Source organism: Triticum urartu, chromosome 6A, assembly GCF_056163025.1.
Source record: "Triticum urartu cultivar PI428250 chromosome 6A, HENAU_Tu73, whole genome shotgun sequence".
NCBI classification, from domain to species: domain Eukaryota; kingdom Viridiplantae; phylum Streptophyta; class Magnoliopsida; order Poales; family Poaceae; genus Triticum; species Triticum urartu.
This window is the reverse complement of record NC_141878.1, coordinates 139491930-139514777: the sequence shown is the minus strand read 5'-3', so window position 1 is coordinate 139514777 and position 22848 is coordinate 139491930. Positions and strand designations below refer to the sequence as shown.

Here is a 22848-nt window from a genome sequence, read left to right as displayed (position 1 = left end):
TGATTCGGACGGACTTAAGCATCGCTACGGGTGAGAAGGTCTCATCGTAGTCAACTACTTGAACTTGTCGAAAACCTTTTGCAACATGTCGAGCTTTATAGACAGTAACATTACCATCATCGTCTGTCTTCTTCTTGAAGATCCATTTATTCTCGATGGCTTGCCGATCATCGGGCAAGTCAACCAAAGTCCACACTTTGTTCTCATACATGGATCCCATCTCAGATTTCATGGCCTCAAGCCATTTTGCGGAATCTGGGCTCATCAACGCTTCCTCATAGTTCGTAGGTTCGTCATGGTCTAGTAACATGACCTCCAGAACAGGATTACCGTACCACTCTGGTGCGGATCTTACTCTGGTTGACCTACGAGGTTCGGTAGTAACTTGATCTAAAGTTTCATGATCATCATCATTAGCTTCCTCACTAATTGGTGTAGGTGTCACAGAAACCGGTTTTTGTGATGAACTACTTTCCAATAAGGGAGCAGGTACAGTTACCTCAGCAAGTTCTACTTTCCTCCCACTCACTTCTTCGAGAGAAACTCCTTCTCTAGAAAGGATCCATTCTTAGCAACAAAAGTCTTGCCTTCGGATCTGTGATAGAAAGTGTACCCAACTGTCTCTTTTGGGTATCCTATGAAGACACATTTCTCCGATTTGGGTTCAAGCTTATCAGGTTGAAGCTTTTTCACATAAGCATCGCAGCCCCAAACTTTAAGAAACGACAACTTTGGTTTCTTGCCAAACCACAGTTCATAAGGAGTCGTCTCAACGGATTTAGATGGTGCCCTATTTAACGTGAATGCAGCCATTTCTAAAGCATAACCCCAAAATGATAGCGGTAAATCAGTAAGAGACATCATAGATCGCACCATATCTAGTAAAGTACGATTACGACGTTCGGACACACCATTACGCTGTGGTGTTCTGGGTGGCATGAGTTGCGAAACTATTCTGCATTGTTTCAAATGAAGACCAAACTCGTAACTCAAATATTCTCCTCCACGATTAGATCTTAGAAACTTTATTTTCTTGTTACGATGATTATCCACTTCACTCTAAAATTCTTTGAACTTTTCAAATGTTTCAGACTTATGTTTCATTAAGTAGATATACCCATATCTACTCAAATCATCTGTGAAGGTGAGAAAATAACGATACCCGCCGCGAGCTTCAATATTCATCGGACCACATACATCAGTATGTATGATTTCCAACAAATCTGTTGCTCACTCCATAGTTCCGGAGAATTGCGTTTTAGTCATCTTGCCCATGAGGCACGGTTCTCAAGTACCAAGTGATTCCAAAAGTCCATCAGAATGGAGTTTCTTCATGCGCTTTATACCAATATGACCTAAACGACAGTGCCACAAATAAGTTGCACCATCATTATCAACTCTGCATCTTTTAGCTTCAATACTATGAATACGTGTATCTCCACTATCGAGATTCAAAAAGAATAGATCATTCTTTAAGGGTGCATGACCGTAAAAGATATTACTCATATAAATAGAACAACCATTATTCTTTGATTTAAATGAATAACCGTCTCGCATCAAACAAGATCCAGATATAATGTTCATGCTTAACGCTGGCACCAAATAACAATTATTCAGGTCTAATACTAATCCTAAAGGTAGATGTAGAGGTAGCATGCCGACTGCGATCACATCGACTTTGGAACCATTTCCCACACGCATCGTCACCTCGTCCTTTGCCAATCTTCGCTTAATCCGTAGTCCCTGTTTCGAGTTGCAAATATTAGCAACAAAACCAGTATCAAATACCCAGGCACTACTGCGAGAAATAGTAAGGTACACATCAATAACATGTATGTCACATATACTTTTGTTCACCTTGCCATCCTTATTATCCGCCAAATACTTGGGGCAGTTCCGCTTCCAGTGACCAGTCTGTTTGCAGTAGAAGCACTCAGTCTCAGGCTTAGGTCCAGACTTAGGTTTCTTCTCTTGAGCAGCAACTTGTTTGCCGTTCTTCTCGAAGTTCCATTTCTTCTTCCCTTTACCCTTTTTCTTGAAACTGGTGGTCTGTTTACCATCAACACTTGATGCTCCTTCTTGATTTCTACCTCCGCAGCCGTTAGCATTGAGAAGAGCTCGGGAATTGTTTTATTCACCCCTTGCATGTTATAGTTCCTCACGAAGCTCTTGTAGCTTGGTGGCAGTGATTGAAGAACTCTGTCAACACTATCAATAGGAAGATTAACTCCCAGTTGAGTCAAGTGGTTATGGTACCCAGACATTCTGAGTATATGTTCACTGACAGAACTATTCTCCTCCATCTTGCAGCTGTAGAACTTATTGGAGACTTCATATCTCTCAATCCGGGCATTTGCTTGAAATATTAACTTCAACTCCTGGAACATCTCATATGCTCCATGACGTTCAAAACGTCATTGAAGTCCCTGTTTTAAGCCGTAAAGCATGGCACACTGAACTATCGAGTAGTCATCAGCTTTGCTCTGCCAGACGTTCATAACATCTGGTGTTGCTCCTGCAGCAGGTTTGGCACTTAGCGGTGCTTCCAGGACGTAATTATTCTATACAGCAATGAGGATAATTCTCAAGTTACGGACCCAGTCCGTGTAATTACTACCATCATCTTTCAACTTTGCTTTCTCAAGGAACGAATAAAAATTCAACGGAACAACAGCACGGGCCATCTATCTACAACAACATAGATATGCAAAATACTATCAGGTACTAAGTTCATGATAAATTAAGGTTCAGTTAATCAAATTATTAAAGAACTCCCACTTAGATAGACACCCATCTAATCATCTAAGTGATCACGTGATCCGTATCAACTAAACCATGTCCGATCATCACGTGAGATGGAGTAGTTTTCAATGGTGAACATCAATATGTTGATCATATCTTCTATATGATTCACGCTCGACCTTTCGGTCTCCAGTGTTCCGAGGCCATATCTGCATATGCTAGGCTCATCAAGTTTAACCCGAGTATTCTGCATGTGCAAAACTGGCTTGCACCCATTGTATGTGAAGTAGAGCTTATCACACCTGATCATCACGTGGTGTCTCGGCACGACGAACTTTCGCAACGGTGCATACTCAGGGAGAACACTTGTACCTTGAAATTTAGTGAGAGATCATCTTATAATGCTACCGTCGATCTAAGCAAAATAAGATGCATAAAAGATAAACATCACATGCAATCAATATAAGTGATATGATATGGCCATCATCATCTTGTGCTTGTGATCTCTATCTCCGAAGCACCGTCATGATCACCATCATCACCGGCGCGACACCTTGATCTCCATCGTAGCATCGTTATCGTCTCGCCAACTATTGCTTCTACGACTATCGCTACCGCTTAGTGATAAAGTAAAGCAATTACAGGGCGATTGCATTGCATACAATAAAGCGACAACCATATGGATCCTGCCAGTTGCCGATAACTCGGTTACAAAACATGATCATCTCATACAACAAAATATAGCATCATGTCTTGACCATATCACATCACAGCATGCCCTGCAAAAACAAGTTAGACGTCCTCTACTTTGTTGTTGCAAGTTTTACATGGCTGCTATGGGCTGAGCAAGAACCGTTCTTACCTACGAATCAAAACCACAATGATAGTTTGTCAAGTTAGTGTTGTTTTATCCTTCTTAAGGACCGGGAGTAGCCACACTCGGTTCAACTAAAGTTGGAGAAACTGACACCCACCAACCACCTGTGTGCAAAGCACGTCAGTAGAACCAGTCTCGCGTAAGCGTACGCGTAATGTCGGTCCGAGCCGCTTCATCCAACAATACCGCCGAACCAAAGTATGACATGTTGGTAAGAAGTATGACTTGTATCGCCCACAACTCACTTGTGTTCTACTCGTGCATATAACATCTACGCATAAACCTGGCTCGGATGCCACTGTTGGGGAACGTAGTAATTTCAAAAAAATTCCTACGCACACGCAAGATCATGGTGATGCATAGCAACGAGAGGGAAGAGTGTCATCCATGTACCCTTGTAGACCGTAAGTGGAAGCATTATGAGAACACGGTTGATGTAGTCAAACGTCTTCACGATCCGACCGATCCAAGTACCGAACGCACGGCACCTCCGAGTTCAGCACACGTTCAGCTCGATGACGTCCCACGAACTCCGATCCAGTAGAGCTTCACGGGAGAGTTTCGTCAGCACGACGGCGTGTTGACGGTGATGATGTTGCTACCGAATCAGGGCTTCGCCTAAGCACCGCTGCGATATGATCGAGGTGGATTATGGTGGAGGAGGGCACCGCACACGGCTAAGGGGTCAATGATCAACTTGTGTGTCTATAGGTGCCCCCTGCCCCCGTATATAAAGGAGCAAGGGGGAGGCCGGCCGGCCCTCTATGGCGTGCCAGGAGGAGGAGTCCTCCTCCTAGTAGGAGTAGGACTCCCCTCTTTCCTACTCCTACTAGGAGGGGGAAAGGAAGGGGAGAGGGAGAAGGAAAGGGGGGCGCCGCCCCCGTCTCCTAGTCCAATTCGGACCAGAGGGGGAGGGGCGCGCGGCCTGCCCTAGGCCAGCCCTCTCCCTCTCCACTAAGGCCCATAAGGCCCATTATTTCTCCCGGGGGGGTTCCGGTAACCCTCCGGCACTCCGGTTTTCTTCGAAATCACCCGAAACACTTCCGGTGTCCGAATATAGTCATCCAATATATCAATCTTTACGTCTTGACCATTTTGAGACTCCTCGTCATGTCCATGATCATATCCCGGACTCCGAACTACCTTCGGTACATCAAAACACAAAAACTCATAATACCGATCGTCACCGAACTTTAAGCGTGCGGACCCTACGGGTTTGAGAACTATGTAGACATGACTGAGACATGTCTCCGGTCAATAACCAATAGCGGAACATGGATGTTCATATTGGCTCCCACATATTCTACGAAGATCTTTATCGGTCAAACCACATAACAACATACGTTGTTCCCTTTGTCATCGCTATGTTACTTGCCCGTGATTCGATCGTCGGTATCTCAATACCTAGTTCAATCTCGTTACCGGGAAGTCTCTTTACTCGTTCTATAATGCATCATCCTGCAACTAACTCATTAGTTACAATGCTTGCAAGGCTTATAGTGATGTGCATTACCGAGTGGGCCCAGAGATACCCCTCCGACAAATCCTAATCTTGATCTATGTCAACTCAACAAGTACCATCGGAGACACCTGTAGAGCACCTTTATAATCACTCAGTTACGTTGTGACGTTTGGTAGCACACAAAGTGTTCCTCCGGTAATCGGGAGTTACATAATCTCATAGTCATAGGAACATGTATAAGTCATGAAGAAAGCAATAGCAGTAAACTAAACGATCAAGTGCTAAGCTAACGAAATGGGTCAAGTCAATCACATCATTCTCCTAATGATGTGATCCCGTTAATCAAATGACAACTCATGTCGATGGTTAGGAAACTTAACCATCTTTGATTAATGAGCAAGTCAAGTAGAGGCATACTAGTGACACTATGTTTGTCTATGTATTCACACATGTACTAAGTTTCCGATTAATACAATTCTAGCATGAATAATAAACATTTATCATGATATGAGGAAATAAATAATAACTTTATTATTGCCTCTAGGGAATATTTCCTTCAGAAAGGATATGATAATATATTTTGTGCCCTGGGGGTATCAAAGGATATTCTTGACTCCCAACAATATGCATTGTGGGATCCGATCTATGCAGAACACCATCTATTCCTTTGATCTGTGAACTTATAAATCTTTGGAATGTCTTGCTCAATTTTGAGGTTACGGAGGAGGCAGACTCGTTTTTGGTAACGAGTGGTTGGAACTCGTTTTTCCTTGGAAGAGAGTTTACACTAGGCGCCGCCGAGATCTGGGCTTGCGGGGCACCTTTGGAGATTAAGATTTTCGTTTGGTTGGCACTTCATGATCATGTATGGACAATGGATAGATTTGCTAGGCGAAATCTTCAGCATTCACCGCTCTACGTGCTTTGTTTCCAGGAAGAGGAGTGCACAGATCGTCTCCTCCTAGGGTGCTCTTTTCACGCGATACCTGGTTCAACATTCTACTACCAGCTAGGCTTCGTCAGTTCACAAGGAGCTAAACACGCTAATCTGGTGCACCCTTCACATGATTTGGTTGGAAAGGAACAACAGAGTCTTTGACAAAGATTGCTTCGATGCCACCAATGGTTATTCAGAGAATTAGAGAGGAATTTTCCATGTGGAAGCTCTCTAGAGTAAATGAGCATGTGGACAATAAGAGTTAGTTACCTTGTTGTGGGTGGTGAAGTGTTTGCACCTCATGTAATTAAGCTGTCATGTAAGTTTTGTTGAACCCTTCCCCTATCTTAATGGGGAATGACACGTCCATTTTGCATCATGCTTTTATATCGATATTTATTGCATTATGGGCTGTTATTTCACATTATGTCACAATACTTATGGCTATTCTCTCTTATTTTATAAGGTTTACATAAGGAGGGAGAATGCCGGCAGCTGGAATTCTGGGCTGGAAAAGGAGCAAATATTAGAGACCTATTCTGCACAACTCCAAAAGTCCTGAAACTCCATGGAATACCTTATAATAAATAATGAAAAATCCTCGCCAAAGATAAAGACCAGGGGGCCCACACCCTGTCCATGAGGGTGGGGGCGCCCCCCTACCTCATGGCCCCCCCGGTGGCTCTCCGATGACCATCTTCTGCTATATGAAGTCTTTCGTCAAGAAAAAAACCAGAAGCAACCTTTCGGGACGAAACTCCGCCGCCATGAGGTGGAATCTTGGCGGAACCAATCTAGGGCTCCGGCAGAGCCGTTCTGCCGGGGAAACTTCCCTCCCGGAGGGGGAAATCATCGACATCGTCATCACCAACGCTCCTCTCATCGGGAGAGGGCAATCTCCATCAACATCTTCATCAGCACCATCTCATCTCAAAACCCTAGTTCATCTCTTGTATCCAATTCTTGTCTCCAAGTCCGGGATTGGTGCTAGCAGGTTGCTAGTAGTGTTAATTACTCCTTGTAGTTGATGCCAGTTGGTTTAATTGGTGGAAGATCATATGTCCAGATCCTTTATGCATATTATTACCCCTCTGATTATGAACATGAATATGCTTTGTGAGTAGTTACGTTTGTTCCTGAGGACAAGGGAGAAGTCTTGCTATTAGTAGTCATGTGAATTTGGTATTCATTCGATATTTTGATGAGATGTGTGTTGTCTAGCCTCTAGTGGTGTTATGTGAACGTCGACTACATAACACTTCACCATTGTTTGGGCCTAGAGGAAGGCATTGGGAAGTAATAAGTAGATGATGGGTTGCTACAGTAACAGAAGATTAAATCCTAGTTTATGCGTTGCTTCATAAGGGGCTGATTTGGATCCATATGTTTCATGCTATGGTTAGGTTTACCTTAATACTTTTGTTGTAGTTGCGGATGCTTGCAATAGAGGTTAATCATAAGTGGGATGCTTGTTCAAATAAGAACAACACCCAAGCACCGGTCCACCCACATGTCAAATTATCAAAGTAACGAACGCGAATCATATGAATGCGATGAAAACTAGCTTGATGATATTCCCATGTGTCCTCGGGAGCGCTTTTCCTTATATAAGAGTTTGTCCAGGCTTGTCCTTTGCTACAAAAAGGATTGGGCCACCTTGCTGCACTTCATTTACTTTTGTTACTTGTTGCTCGTTACAAATTATCTTATCACAAAACTATCTGTTACCACTTATTTCAGTACTTGCAGAGAATACCTTGCTGTAAACCGCTTATCATTTTCCTTCTGCTCCTCGTTGGGTTCGACACTCTTACTTATCGAAAGGACTACGATAGATCCCCTATACTTGTGGGTCATCAAGACTCTTTTCTGGCGCCGTTGCCGGGGAGTGAAGCGCCTTTGGTAGGTGGAATTTGGTAAGGAAAAATTTATATAGTGTGCTGAAATTTACTGTCACTTGTTACTATGAAAAGTAATCCTATGAGGGGCTTGTTCGGGGTATTTTCACCCCGACCAGTAGAGCAAAGAGTTGCTCCTCAACCTACTGAACCTATTGAAAATGAAATTCCTTATGAGTATCCTTCGGGTATGATAGAAAAACTGCTAGCTAATCCTTTTACAGGAGATGGAACAAAGCATCCCGATGAACACCTAATATATGTGGACGAAGTTTGTGGATTATTTAAACTTGCAGGTATACCCGATGATGTTGCTAAGAAGAAGGTCTTCCCTTTATCTTTGAAGGGAGACGCATTGACATGGTATAGGCTATGTGATGATACGAGATCATGGAACTATAGAAGATTGAAATTGGAATTTCATCAAAAGTATTACCCTATGCATCTTGTTCATCGTGACCGCAATTATATATATAATTTTTGGCCTTGCAAAGGAGAAAGCATCGCTCAAGCTTGGGGGAGGCTTAAATCAATGTTATATTCATGCCCCAATCATGAGCTCCCAAGAGAAACAATTCTTCAAAAAATTTATGCTCGGCTTTCTTAAAATAATCGCACCATGCTCGATACTTCTTGTGCTGGCTCTTTTATGATGAAGACTATTGGATTTAGATGGGATTTATTGGATATAATTAAACGCAACTCTGAAGATTGGGATCTCGACGAAGGTAAGGAGTCAGGTATGACACCTAAGTTTGATTGTGTTAAATCTTTTATGGATACCGACATTTTCTGTAAGTTTAGCACTAAATATGGACTTGATTCTGAGATAGTAGCTTCTTTCTGTGAATCTTTTGCTACTTATGTTGATGTCCCTAAGGAGAAGTGGTTTAAATATCATCCTCCCATAGAAGTAAAAATAGCTGCACCTATTAAAGTTGAAGAAAAGACTGTCACTTATAATGATCCTATTGTTCCTACTTGTTATGTTGAGAAACCACCTTTCCCTGTTAGGATAAAGGATCATGTTAAAGCTTCAACTGTGGTTTGTAAAAGCAATATTAAAACATATACACCTCCTGAGCAAGTTAAAGTAGAACCTAATATTGCTATTGTTAAAGATCTCTTGTCTGGTAATATTGATGGGCATGTTATTCAGTTCCACGGTGAAACTGCTAGAATTGCTAAACCTTGTGCTAAAGATAAAAATAGACCTGTGGTAGGCGTGCCTGTTATTTCTGTTAAAATAGGAGAACATTGTTATCATGGCTTATGTGATATGGGTGCTAGTGCTAGTGCAATACCTATTGACTTATACAAAGAAATTATGCATGACATTGCACCTGTTGAGTTAGAAGAAATTGATGTCACTATTAAACTTGCTAATAGAGATACTATTTCACCAATGGGAATTGTTAGAGATGTTGAAGTCTTGTGTGGGAAAACTAAATATCCTGCTGATTTTCTTGTTCTTTGTTCCCCACAAGATAGCTTTTGTCCCATTATATTTGGTAGACCCTTCTTAAATACTGTTAATGCTACCATAGATTGCACAAGGGATGTTGTTACTATCGGTTTAGATGATATGACTCATGAATTTAATTTCTCTAAATTTAGTAAACAACACCGTGAAGAAGAATTGTCTAGTAAGGATGAAATTATTGGTCTTGCTTCTATTGTCGTACCTCCTAGTGATCCTTTAGAACAATATTTGCTAGACCATGGGAATGATATGTTTATGAATGAAAGAAGGGGAATAGATGAGGTATTCTTTAAACAGGAACCTATTCTGAAACACAATTTGCCTGTTGAAATCCTAGGGGATCCCCCTCCACCTAAGGGTGATCCCGTGTTTGAGCTTAAACCGTTGCCTGATAATCTTAAATATGCTTATCTTGATGAAAAGAAGTTATATCCTGTTATTATTAGTGCTAACCTTTCAGAGCATGAAGAAGAAAGATTATTGAAAACTCTGAAGAAGCACCGTGCTGCTATTGGATATACTCCTGATGATCTTAAGGGCATTAGTCCCACTCTATGTCAACATAAAATAAATTTGGAAGCAGATGCCAAACCAGTTTGTGATCCTCAACGACGTCTGAATCCTAAAATGAAAGAAGTGGTAAGAAAAGAAATACTAAAGCTTCTAGAGGCAGGTATAATTTATCCCGTTGCTGATAGTCAGTGGGTAAGTCCTGTTCATTGTGTCCCTAAGAGGGGAGGTATTACTGTTGTTCCTAATGATAAAGATGAATTGATTCCACAAAGAATTATTACAGGTTATAGGATGGTAATTGATTTCCTTAAATTAAATAAGGCTACTAAGAAAGATCATTACCCCTTACCTTTTATCGATTAAATGCTAGAAAGATTATGCAAACATACACACTACTGCTTTCTAGATGGTTATTCTGGTTTCTCTCAAATACCTGTGTAGGCTAAAGATCAATCAAAGACTACTTTTACATGCCCTTTTGGTACTTTTGTTTATAGACGTATGCCTTTTGGTTTATGTAATGCACCTGCTACCTTTCAAAGATGCATGATGGCTATATTCTCTGACTTTTGTGAAAAGATTTGTGAGGTTTGCATGGACAACTTTTCCGTCTATGGATCTTCTTTTGATGATTGCTTGAGCAATCTTGATCGAGTTTTGCAGAGATGTGAAGAAACTAATCTTGTCTTAAATTGGGAAACGTGCCACTTTATGGTTAATGAAGGTATTGTCTTGGGGCATAAAGTTTCTGAAAGAGGTATTGAAGTTGATAAAGCCAAGGTTGATGCTATTGAAAAGATGTCGTGTCCCAAGGACATCAAAGGTATAAAAATCCTTGCCAAAGATGAAGACCAGGGGGGCCACACCCTGTTCACGAGGGTGGGGGCGCCCTCCTAGGGCGCGCCCCTACCTCGTGGGCCCCCTGGTGGCTCTCTGATGACCATCTTCTGCTATATGAAGTCTTTCATCGAGAAAAAAAAACAGAAGCAACCTTTCAGGACGAAACTTTGCCGCCACGAGGCGGAACCTTGGCGGAACCAATCTAGGGCTCCGGCAGAGCCGTTCTGCCGGGGAAACTTCCCTCCCGGAGGGGGAAATCATCGCCATCGTCATCACCAACGCTCCTCTCATCGGGAGAGGGAAATCTCCATCAACATCTTCATCAACACCATCTCATCTCAAAACCCTAGTTCATCTCTTGTATCCAATTCTTGTCTCCAAGTCCGGGATTGGTGCTAGCAGGTTGCTAGTAGTGTTAATTACTCCTTGTAGTTGATGTTAGTTGGTTTAATTGGTGGAAGATCATGTGTTCAGATCCTTTATGCATATTATTACCCCTCTGATTATGAACATGAATATGCTTTGTGAGTAGTTACGTTTGTTCCTGAGGACAAGAGAGAAGTCTTGCTATTAGTAGTCATGTGAATTTGGTATTCATTCGATATTTTGATGAGATGTATGTTGTCTAGTCTCTAGTGGTGTTATGTGAACGTCGACTACATAACACTTCACCTTATTTGGGCCTAGAGGAAGGCATTGGGAAGTAATAAGTAGATGATGGGTTGTTAGAGTGACAGAAGCTTAAACCCTAGTTTATGTGTTGCTTCGTAAGGGGCTGATTTGAATCCATATGTTTTATACTATGGTTAGGTTTACCTTAATACTTTTGTTGTATTTGCAAATGCTTGAAATAGAGGTTAATCATAAGTGGGATGCTTGTTCAAGTAAGAATAGCACCCAAGCACCGGTCCACCCACATGTCAAATTATCAAAGTACCGAATGCGAATCATATGAATGTGATGAAAACTAGCTTGACGATATTCCCATGTGTCCTCGGGAGCGCTTTTCCTTATATAAGAGTTTGTCCAGGCTTGTCCTTTGCTACAAAAAGGATTAGGCCACCTTGCTGCACTTTATTTACTTTTGTTACTTGTTGCTCGTTACAAATTATCTTATCACAAAACTATCTGTTACCACTTATTTCAGTACTTGCAGAGAATACCTTGCTGTAAACCGCTTATCATTTTCCTTCTGCTCCTCGTTGGGTTCGACACTCTTACTTATCAAAAGGACTACGATAGATCTCCTATACTTGTGGGTCATCAGGGAATGCTAGGGATCACACTATTGATCCCTTGCTTTCTATCAGACCAGTGGAGGGCCATACGATTGGAAGCAAATTGATCGTTCGATCTGATACTACTCAGTGTATGGTAGGTTATATATATTTCCTTTTTGATTGTGTGCTTCTTGATAACCTCTTCCGTTTATCAAGACCGCCCCACTGAGACTACTAATTGTTTCCTAAAACAGTTTCCATGAATGACGTGATGCATCATTTATTGCCGAAATAATTTTGGTATATTATGATTATTTCACAATTAAACTCAACAATTAGTTGTGATACATATGGCAACTCAATTTTTATATCATGGAAGCATTCTTAATGATGCATGGAAGCATAGTATTTACTTCATTTTATCACGTGATCCCCGATGCTTCCAAACAATGCTTCCGATAATCACGTACATTTCCATCTTTAAAATTGACTCATAATCACGCATGCTTCCTTCCTTCTAATATTTGTTTCCATTATATAAGAACCATGCTTTGTTAAGTGTCATATATGCTTCATTCGCAAAAAAAAGTGTCATATATGCTTCCATGTTTTTTGCATGCAGTTATATCATTTTCTTGCTTCCTGCATAATTAGGTCAAGCTTCGTAATTGATCATTTTGTGCTTCGGCATCAAAAACTACATTGATCAGAACACGTTCTTCCATTTCCTGCTTCAACGGTAGAGCAATACATATGCACATATGCATGTTATTTGCTTCTTATCTGTATCAATAAGGTAAGTCGGCCGGGAGGGAGGGTGAACCGCTGGAGGTGCTGAGGGAGCGGCTGGTCTGGTGGAGGAAGAAGATGGTGCCGCATTTCCATCGCGTCCCTTGCCGTCGTAGATCGAAGAAATCGCTGACAAGATGACCAAGCGGGACGATGCCGCTGCCGACGATCGAGAGATGGAATCAAAGAAGCCGAACCATGGCAGCCGACCAGCTTGGTGCTCGTGGTTCTGGTTGGCACCGGAACTCTTGCTTGGATCCAGAGAGAGAGCACCTGGCAAAACGAACGCTGGTGTTAACAGCCGTGAACGTCCATGCGTGTTACCTGATGCAGACGAAATGGATGGATGAGGGAGTTTCAATTTGGTTGTATGATGTACATATGGTGGTCTCGGCTAGCAATAAATGACAATCGGCATGATTTGTGGGATTAGTTAGAGATGGATGACACATGCACCCGTCGGATGGGAAGACAAATGAACGGAGATGGAATAGTCTGATGGAAACTAACCCATCAGACTCCTGAGTGGAAGTGTTTCCCTATTTTAATACTCCCTCCGTTCCTTTATATAAGATGTATTTTTTTTATAAAATTCCATAATTTAAGGTGCATTTCTTCTAATTCCTCGTAATTTCGTCGTTAGCCCTTCAAATAAAGGAAACGTATTTCTTCCCTGATTGCATGCATCTCTTCTTGTAAAGAGAAAAAGGAAAGTATCTCTCTCCTGATTGCGTGCATCTCTTACTTTCCTAGCATAAACGATTTAGTTGCCGTTAATCAATGATTTAGACAAGGTTAATTTTGTCCTAACATGTGTAGAATTATGTGCCTTGATCACCAAACCGAAAATATTACACTTTACATAAAGGAATGAAGGGAGTACAAAAGACACACAACTTGGGTGTTCTTGAAAAAAATGGGACCAATGGCACTATGATATGGAATCCTCAGGTAAAAAAAAGGATATGGAAACCTCGTCCCTAAAAAAAAGGATATGGAAATCTCGGATCCCACTACATTCAAACCTCTTGACGATGAAGATTATCTCAGTCTGTCAGACTTTTGCTTTTATATGCTCCGTCCGTTCCAAATTATACGGTATGTTAATCTTTTTTTTTTTGCAGAAGTTAGACGTATATATGTGTTTGATTAAGCTTATAGGAAAAATATACAAACATCTACAATATCAGATAAATATAAGATAAAGATATATTTCATGTTGTATTGATTAAACGTATACGAGTTTAATAATGTTTGAAAAAGTAATACACCTTGCACTTTGTAATGGAAAGTGCTGAGGGTCATGATCTATGCCATTCGCTTCGCCATGGATATAGTCCCACCTTTCCTTTATGGAAAGTGTATATTTTTGGCATACTGGATAAGGCACATAATTATATAGAATTTATGGTGAGATTATCCTTGGCTAATTTGTTGGTTAGCGGCAAGTAAATCTATTAGGTCAGAAAAGGAAGAGATGCACGTAATTGGGAGACAAATACTTTCTTTTTTTTCTACAAGGAAGGATACATACAATCGGGAGAGAGATACTTATTTTTTCTGGAGGATATAAACATAATTGTGAGGAATTAGAGAAATGCACCTTAGGACAACCGCTTGTATGTTTTTGTTTTGTGTTGCTTGTATGCATTTCATTTCTGTATAGTTACTGTTATGAACAAAAGAAATGTATGCCTTCGGGTACATCTTCAAAAAAAAGTTCGCCATGGAGTGTTTTTTTTATTTTTTTTAAATGATGCCCTGGGGCTAGACCATGCACACGCGATTGGGCCATTCCGGCGTTTGTTTTGGGTAAGGAAAACACGGTGACGCAGCCCAAACTCGTGGGGAGAACGGGGCGGGGGATCGCCGCGCAATCTGGGCCACCCGGCGCGCACGCACGCGGCGCGCTGCTTTCGCGGCCCTCGCCACAACCACCACCACCCCCACCGCCCCGGCATTCCCGGACGGCCACCGCACCGCTCCTCCCGGCCTCACCTCACCTCACCCAATACTTAACCCCAGCCATGGGTGGGAGCCGAGCCCTTTCCCTCTCCTCCCTCTGCGCCGCCGCCGCCGCCGCGACCAGGTCCCCCCTCCTCTCCCCTCACCACCGCGCGCGCCACCTCCGGCCTCGCCTCGCCGCCGCCATGTCGTCCTCCTCCTCGCCCGCCCCGGCCCCTGGGTCCGACCCCGCGGCCCCGGCGGCCTCCTCGGCGTCCTCCGCCATCGACTTCCTCACGCTCTGCTACCGCCTCAAGGTGAGTGCTGCCTGCCTGCTCCACCACCGGTTTAGGTCTTGCTTGCATCGTTGGTTGATCTCGTGTGATGGGATGATGTGCGGCGTGGGTCGCAGACGACGAAGAGGGCGGGGTGGGTGAGGCGCGGGGTGCCGGGCCCCGAGTCGGTGGCCGACCACATGTACCGGATGGGAGTCATGGCGCTCGTCGCCGCCGACCTTCCGGCCGGCGTCAACCGCGATAGGTGCGTGGATACCCAGCCATTCCCTCCCATTGTGCGGTGGGACCTCGTTCTTCTAGTATCCTCTTTTGCCTAATGAGTTGTAAGTTTCTTTCGTGTTCTACAGGTGTGTGAAAATGGCGATTGTGCATGACATAGCCGAAGGTAATCCCCGATGACTCTTCCTTTGTTCGATTTTGTGGCTTTCAACTTTGAAATTGTTGGAATGTGAGGGTGTTGGTGATCAGTCTGAAATTACACATGCATTGTCCTTTCCAATTGTGCAAAATAAACATGGTCAAAATTGCTTATCAGGATGCTACTTTGGTTAACTCATTTCAACCATTTTACTGCCCAGCTATTGTTGGCGATATCACCCCTGCTGATGGTGTGCCCAAGGAAGAGAAGAGCCGTAGAGAGAAGGAAGCTTTGGACCATATGTGCGCATTGCTTGGTGGAGGTTCAAGAGGTTAATACTGAAATATGGAAAAGCTTAACATCTATAGTTCCGTGGCTTGACTTTAGGCTGGCTTGATTCCATAATCCATTGATATAACTTTCTTTCACCTCGTGATAATTATGAAGACTGCTTTTGATTCGATTATAAATTGGTGAAACTTCATAATGAGCATAAACACTTGAAGGGGAAGAGAATGAAATATGGGCTTAGATTGTTCTTATTCCCAATTTCTGTAAATGCTTATGATACTGATTAGGTTTCTTATGTTTATTATTCTAAATTCTATATTTGTCATGTTGTTCTCTTGTTACTTAAAAGTGGTAGTTTACCATCAAAGAAAACAAAACCAATGTATTGGACAACATTGGATGTTTACATATAGTCCTCCAGCTAGGTGTCAGCAGCAAGTAGCAACATTTTGAAACTAATAAATAACTAAGATATCTGTACTCAAATATTCTTTCTTAATACAAGGCAACGAGTGATATCCTTCGTGAACAGGCTTAGTACTTTGCATTGTTTTATGCTCTTGTCCTTGTACTTTTGATACGTTGTAGAAATTCACTCATCTCATGCTGTTCTTTTTCAGCCGACGAAATTCGTGAACTTTGGATGGAGTATGAGAACAACGCCACTTTGGAAGCGAAGGTTGTTAAAGATTTTGACAAGGTAAGCTACTTGCAATTTTTACCCCGTAAATCATTAGACTTGTACCTGCAAGTGTTGACGCGCTGGGATTACCAACAATTAACTTAATAGTGCATTAACAAGATGAGATAATCAGCTGCTAAAGAGAGTGGCTACTATTATGAACATTGGCAGACCATGGAACAGGAATCATTGTAACTTAAGGTCTCCTTAATGCTGTTGATGAATTTTTCTTTCTTGACTAACTGTTTGTTTTCTTCTATGTTCTATTTTTAGGTTGAGATGATACTTCAAGCACTGGAATATGAAAAGGGTAAGCTCCTACTGATAGTCACCAGTGGTACATGGATGTTTGGATAATTTGATTTACTCAGCAAGTCAGCATCAGTCTTTTTCCCATGTGCATACCCATAACTATAGACTATAAAGTATGAATTTACTGAGTAATCTTCTTGATTCAGTATAATTATAGGGGAGGCATGACTCTAGTAGCAAGCGCAGGATTTTTTTCGTTCATTTATCTTTGGTTCTCAGCCTACCTGACATGCACTGGGAGGAGTGCGTGTAAAGATGTGCAGAATACATGCCTAACTCATTAGCACCTTTCACTCCTGAGTTTATAGTACCACGTTAACGCCTTTCTATTGTTTTTGATTTCTCAGAGCAAGGGCGGGACCTAGAAGAGTTCTTCCAATCGACGGCAGGTTTGTATTCTTGTTTTCCCCTTCCATCAGATTCTGCTGCTAAAGTGCACATTTGTATTTAAACTATGCAGGCTGCCTGTTTATTCATATTTTTCTTACACACACAATACATTTCTATGAAACTTTCTAGAATAGCAAATCAGAACATTAATGCCTGAGCACTTGATATCGTTATGAGTTGACATGTGTCATGCTCCTTACACTGTTACATATTTCTGGTATATCTCCCATCTTGCAGGATTCAAATGCTAGCTCACGAAAAAGCTCAGCTTATTTCCCTGGTTAATCTCTTGATTTCTATGTAGGGAAATTCCAAACAGACGTCGGAAAAGCATGGGCAGCAGAGGTTGCATCGAGAAGAAAGTGAAAGCGCAAATGACAGTCACGAGCCCTCTCGGTGCTTCTTTTTCGGACACAATTGTCAGCGCCGGATCTGTATCATGTTTCAGTTCAGGGCCTTATCCCTGAGACAAACCGGCCTCCCAACTTGGGTAGGGCTTCTCCAGATCAGCCAGTTGTATTGCAAAGCAGGTCTTTTCACTTGTAGCTCGCCTGGCCATGCCCAGCACCAAGTTGGTAGGATCAGCCCCTTTCTGATGTAAAATCAGTTGACACAAATACAGCGTACTCCTGTAAATTGTGGCCCATCGTTTCGATCGTTTGTTAACGGTATCTGTGCTGTCATAATTATGCATGATGTGCATTTTGGTATCAACTTGATTGCTTCGTCATGTTGCAACTGCTGAGCATTGTTCGGACCTGCTAGCTAGAATTTCAGTGGATCAAGAGTGAAAAACGCGACGTGCCAGGAAATCATGTTTAGGGTTTCTTTGTTCGTCGCAAAGCTCTTAGATCCTGTATGACTAAAGCATATGAGAATGTGTCATTGAAGTGCATTTGATTGCAACATAGAAGCAAATGTAAGAACTGAGTGGCCAATCCTACAAATCAAATCATCTTGCAAAACTGGGTTTTGTCTTGGGCATATCTAGCTATTGCACATCTAATTGACTCAATCAAGCATAAAAAGAAAAAGAAAAAAAGAAATTCAGATCAAATCACATGGGTGCAGATAAGCTGATGGGGATGATCACAGCTCGTACCAGTGATGAGTCGACGAATGCAGGTCTCGGCATCTTCTTGGGGAAAAGGAAATCAAAGCTGAAGGTTCCTTTCAAGGAAACTATCCCCAAAGAAGGTAATATGTGTTGCAATTCCCGGCCTCTTCATCATCATGATGCACACAGCAAATCAATAGACGGTTGTTTTCTTATAACTCTTCGAGACAGCGTCTCTTTGGGTCACTTTCTCTATGGAAGAAATATTAGATATTAAGTACAAGTCACTCTCTCTTTTGTGAGGATAGGCCGTTGGTAGGGAAAGGAGCACCGCACTTGTGAAAATCAAAGGAAAGTGATTTTCTCTGAAATTTTCAACACAAAAAAATTCTAACATTAAATATTCATACAATCATTCTGTACCCAAATCGTCACATAGGATGGGATGACGCCAACCAACAAAATGTTAGACTTGTCACTATTACGAAACTTAGCAATCTCGTGGGTAAAACCATATTCGCCGGCGCTCAATCTATATGACAAAATGTAATGATGGTATTGCGGGACTCCAATGGCAGCAGTGCAGCGACACACACAATTCAAATTAAACCACGCGGGTGCAGAAAAGCTTATGGCGACCATGACAAATCAAAGCTACAGGTTTCCCATCTACTTAGGGAAAAGAAAAATTGAAGCTGCAGGTTCCTGTCAAGGAAACGATCCCCAAAAAAGGTATTGCAATGTGGCTTAGTGCATTCGGCAACATTCTTGACAAAGTTAATTTTGTGCAAGCTTGTAGTGCACATTTGCATCAATTACATGTGGGATGCACTAGTTTGTGTGTAAAGATACACCTCATGCTTGCAAATGAGGTGCCATTGATGATTGCTTTGAGGATTGTCTTTCTTCTTCTAACTCTTTCAAGTCACTCTATAGGCCGCTGGTAGGGAAAAGGAGTATCGCACTTGAGAAAACCCAAGGGGATGCTTTTGTGAAAAGAAAAGCATGCAAGTCATATTTTTAACCCGTAAATATGTTAATATTATTAAATGTTCATACAGTCAGTCCAAACGAAACCATCACATAGGACGGTATAGCGCCAGCCACCGTTAAACTTGTCCCTATTACAAAACTTAGCAATCTCGTGGTCAACCATATTTCTGTCCTGCTTAATCGTATTGAAAAAATAATACTCTTGGAGGTATTATGTGATCAAAGATCTTTTTCTTTTCTTCATATCGACTCCTCGCAACAGCCGCCCCTCCTCCTCACCTCCCTCCCCCTCTTCCCTTCCTCGCCGCCGCCTGAGGCAGCCACCGGGCAAGCCCAGGGCGCCAAGGATGGTGGCGGGGGGCCTCGGTTGCCCTGCTTTTGCGTGGGGAACAAGGATCTGGAGCGGCGGCTCCATTGGCAAGGCACGGCCGGCTAGCAGCCGTCCGGGGCGGTGGATCTGGTGTCCTGGCCGCGCGGCGGTGGGATCCGGTGGTCGTTGGCGGCCGCCGACGGCTTTTGCGGCGGTCGGTGCCCGCGATCTGGCGCCTCCCCTCCTCCCTTGTTCGGCGTGCGGGCCAGCTTGGTCGGGCCGCGCTGCCTCTTGGTCACCGGTTCTGTACAGAAGGGCCTGCTGATGGCGGGGATCTAGTTCGGGCAAAATCCCTGGCCGGCCATGACCGGCTGCGCCGACGGCGACGCCTGAGGACGCCGTTCCCCTACTTGGAGGCATCGGTATGGATTGATCTCCTCACTTCACCTTCCCCTAGGTCTCTCGGGTGAAAGCCCTAACTTTGTTAGGCGGCGGCGGCGCTCACGGCGCCGTTTCCTTCTTGAAGGCGCCGCTTTGGGAACCTTGGGGCTGGTGGCGCTTGTGGGTGGTGGGAGATGGCGGTGGTGCGGCCCTATCCTAGCATGGATTTACGTCCGTTAATTGGAGGTGGACTCGCGTAGATGGAGGTCGTCGGTTAGCGTCGTGGTGGCGTCAATGGCGGAGGACCTGCCAAGGCTCTCCTAGGCGGAGGTCGTCGTTTGGCGTCATGGTGGCGTCGACGGTGGAGGACCTGTCAAGGTTGTCACCTCAATCTGCTCTGAAGATGGACCAGTGGAAGATGGCGGCGACGACACATGTGAGTGCGTCGGACCGGTTTGAGCCCCAGACCCGCCAGATGGCTCGGTCGGGGCCTCTGGCTTTAGATGTTAGGCTTAGCTGAGAGGTCTGGGTATGTAGGCCAGCTTGCACCCTTCATCATTTGGATATGAGTAGCGGCAGATGTTGCCAAGATGGCGGATTCAGGCATATTGTTGTTCTATTTTGTAAGGTCCTCGAGAATAATCAATAAAATGGCCGCATGTATCTCCCAGATGCAGAGGTGGGGTCATCCTCCTTTTAAAAAAAAATTGACTAAGATAAAATCTGCCAATAGAATAATCTGAGACCGAGGCAATCAGTTTCTTTTTAGGGTAAACACAACTTTTATTAACTAACCAAAGCTTGGAATCTCATCCGAGATAATGTGCAAAATCAAATACAATCTGGTGGGTCAGAAGGCCACACCTCACATCGTTCATCACTAACCCCTAGCTCGGCCAATACATGTGCAGCTTGATTTGCCGTCCTTCGACTCCACCAAACCTTCACGTCCTGCCGATCCACGAGGCTATGCAACGTCAAAGCAATATAGAGGTTTCTCTAAAAAAAGCAATATAGAGGCCAGCAAGGCCTTTTTGCAATCACACAGCACGATTAGACATACGTGCACACTTAGTTTTGTATTAACTCAATGATTTAGTACCTTTTTTCTTTCGGCAGCACGTACACGTACGGTCCATGTCAGCTCCAGGGATATGTATGTCCTTCCTCATGTGGGCGCCACGTGTGACTGGGTTGCCCATGCTACCAACAAAACCACGTGTACGGTCACCTCAGCGCCTTCGCTCTCAACCAGGATCGCTATCAACTAGCAAGCGATTGGTACGTGACAACTGTGAGGATATGCAGAACACCGCAGCACAATCTCTGTAGGTCATTCCGGCCACAATTATTAACCCAATGGTCCGGACCACATTCCATATATGTGAATGTTTCTTTCATTCTTTGGGAACGAGGGCGCACACTTTCTTTCCTTTTCGGCATCCGGGTTGGAGGTCACGTTGCTGATATTTTCTTGGAAGAACGAACACTAAGAAATGGACACATCACACATGACTCGTTTTAAAAATCTCGGCCGTCGATTACGGCTCACACACAGCATAACGCAAGATGAGTTTTTTTTTTGAAAGTCGGCATTTTATTGATTAAGCAATAAAGTCATATAAGGTCTTCTGGTTACAATTCGAAACAGAATGGAAAACACACAACAAACTAGAGTTTTTACAAGAATTGGCCAAAACATGAGCCACTACATTACAATGCCGACGAACATACTTGAAGGACGAACAAGTAAAAGTCATGGCTGCTTGTTTGATATCCATCACCACAGAGCTCACATTAGAACGATCCCGGATGTTGGAGTTAATCCAGCAGCACTATTGAGCCCACGGCCTGGGCAACACAGCCGCCACATCCTCTTTTCCAACAAAAGAAGTTTAGGGCTTTTCTGCCTCCCGTCCGCACCGCTGTCGGTCCCCCTCATCTCTGGCGGTTCTAGGCCATGGAGGCGCGGTAGACCCTGGCTCTTATCAGTGGGAGGGATCTTACTTTTGTGATGTAGGGTAGAACCCTAGTGGCCCGATCTGTCACGATTGGAGGGAATCCTACGAAGAACACGAAGAACACGAGGGAAAAACACGAGGAGAAACATGAGAGAATCACTCAAACCAACAAGATTCGATTACACATGTGCTAGATCCTCAAAACACAAAGAGATACACGATCCGAATCCAACAAGGGACGATACATAGGTAACACGTTCTTCTCCGTGAGGAGGTCTTGAGGTCTTCCCGTTAGGGGTCTTGAATCCACTTGGGGGGATATTCTCCGTAGAGGTCGTGAACTCCGATGGAGAAGTAACCAAGTGGATGAGCAAAGCTCTATCTCTAATATGAGCTATCACATTGCTAACCCTAACTAGGAGGAGGAGGAGGTCTATTTATAGTCTTAGTGCAAATGGGGGCGAAGTGAAGGGGTACATGGGCCTCGGGCCCGAAACTGTGCGCAGACAGGTACCAGATGTCCGGTGGGTTCCGGTCGTCCGGTGGCTCGTGGGCGTCCGGACGTCCGGAAGTCGCCGGACTTCCGTCATTTCGGCTTGGTTGAAGTGGCACCGGATTTCCGAAGACGGCCGGTCGTCGGTCGTCCGGTCGCTTCGGACTTCCGCTAATTTCATTCTGTTGGGGACCTGCCGGATTTCTGGTGGAGCCCGATCGTCCGGTCACTGGGAGTTGTCGGACGTTCGGTCCTGGACGGATGTCCGGCCGCTGTAGCGTTCACTGGCCTGGCTTCCTCTGGCTGGCGTGGCCTTCAGGGACTGGACGTTCGGTCTGGAGCGGTCATCCGGTGGCTGTAGCTCTTCTTGCAGCTCTTCTTCTTGCCCCTCATACTTGGTGTCCTCGCCGTCTTGTCCGTTGGATGTAGCTGCTTCGTGGCCTTCCTCCAAGTACCTGATCACACATAGTGTTTCTGCTTGAGGTAGTAGCCATGTCGCATGTGTAGAAAGTGGTAGTTCGGAGAGGAGCGAGTTCACCTTATCTTCGATAGCCTTTGCTCGAGCTCTTGTCATTGGTTCAAGTGGTGTCGTGGGAGATGTCGATACGTCCATGGGGAT

General features: G+C 43.7%; 1 protein-coding gene across 1 annotated transcript; it reads left to right on the top strand.

Annotated features, from left to right (window-relative positions):
* Positions 1 to 14623: 14623 nt before the first annotated feature.
* On the top strand, positions 14624 to 17748 carry LOC125517145 (uncharacterized). The gene is made up of 8 exons (XM_048682335.2): positions 14624 to 15022; positions 15118 to 15245; positions 15349 to 15386; positions 15580 to 15690; positions 16271 to 16350; positions 16606 to 16642; positions 16992 to 17033; positions 17339 to 17748. Exons 1-8 carry the CDS (start codon positions 14789 to 14791, stop codon positions 17398 to 17400), a joined length of 732 nt encoding a protein of 243 aa, XP_048538292.1. The 5' UTR covers positions 14624 to 14788; the 3' UTR covers positions 17401 to 17748.
* The last annotated feature ends 5100 nt before the right edge of the window (positions 17749 to 22848 follow it).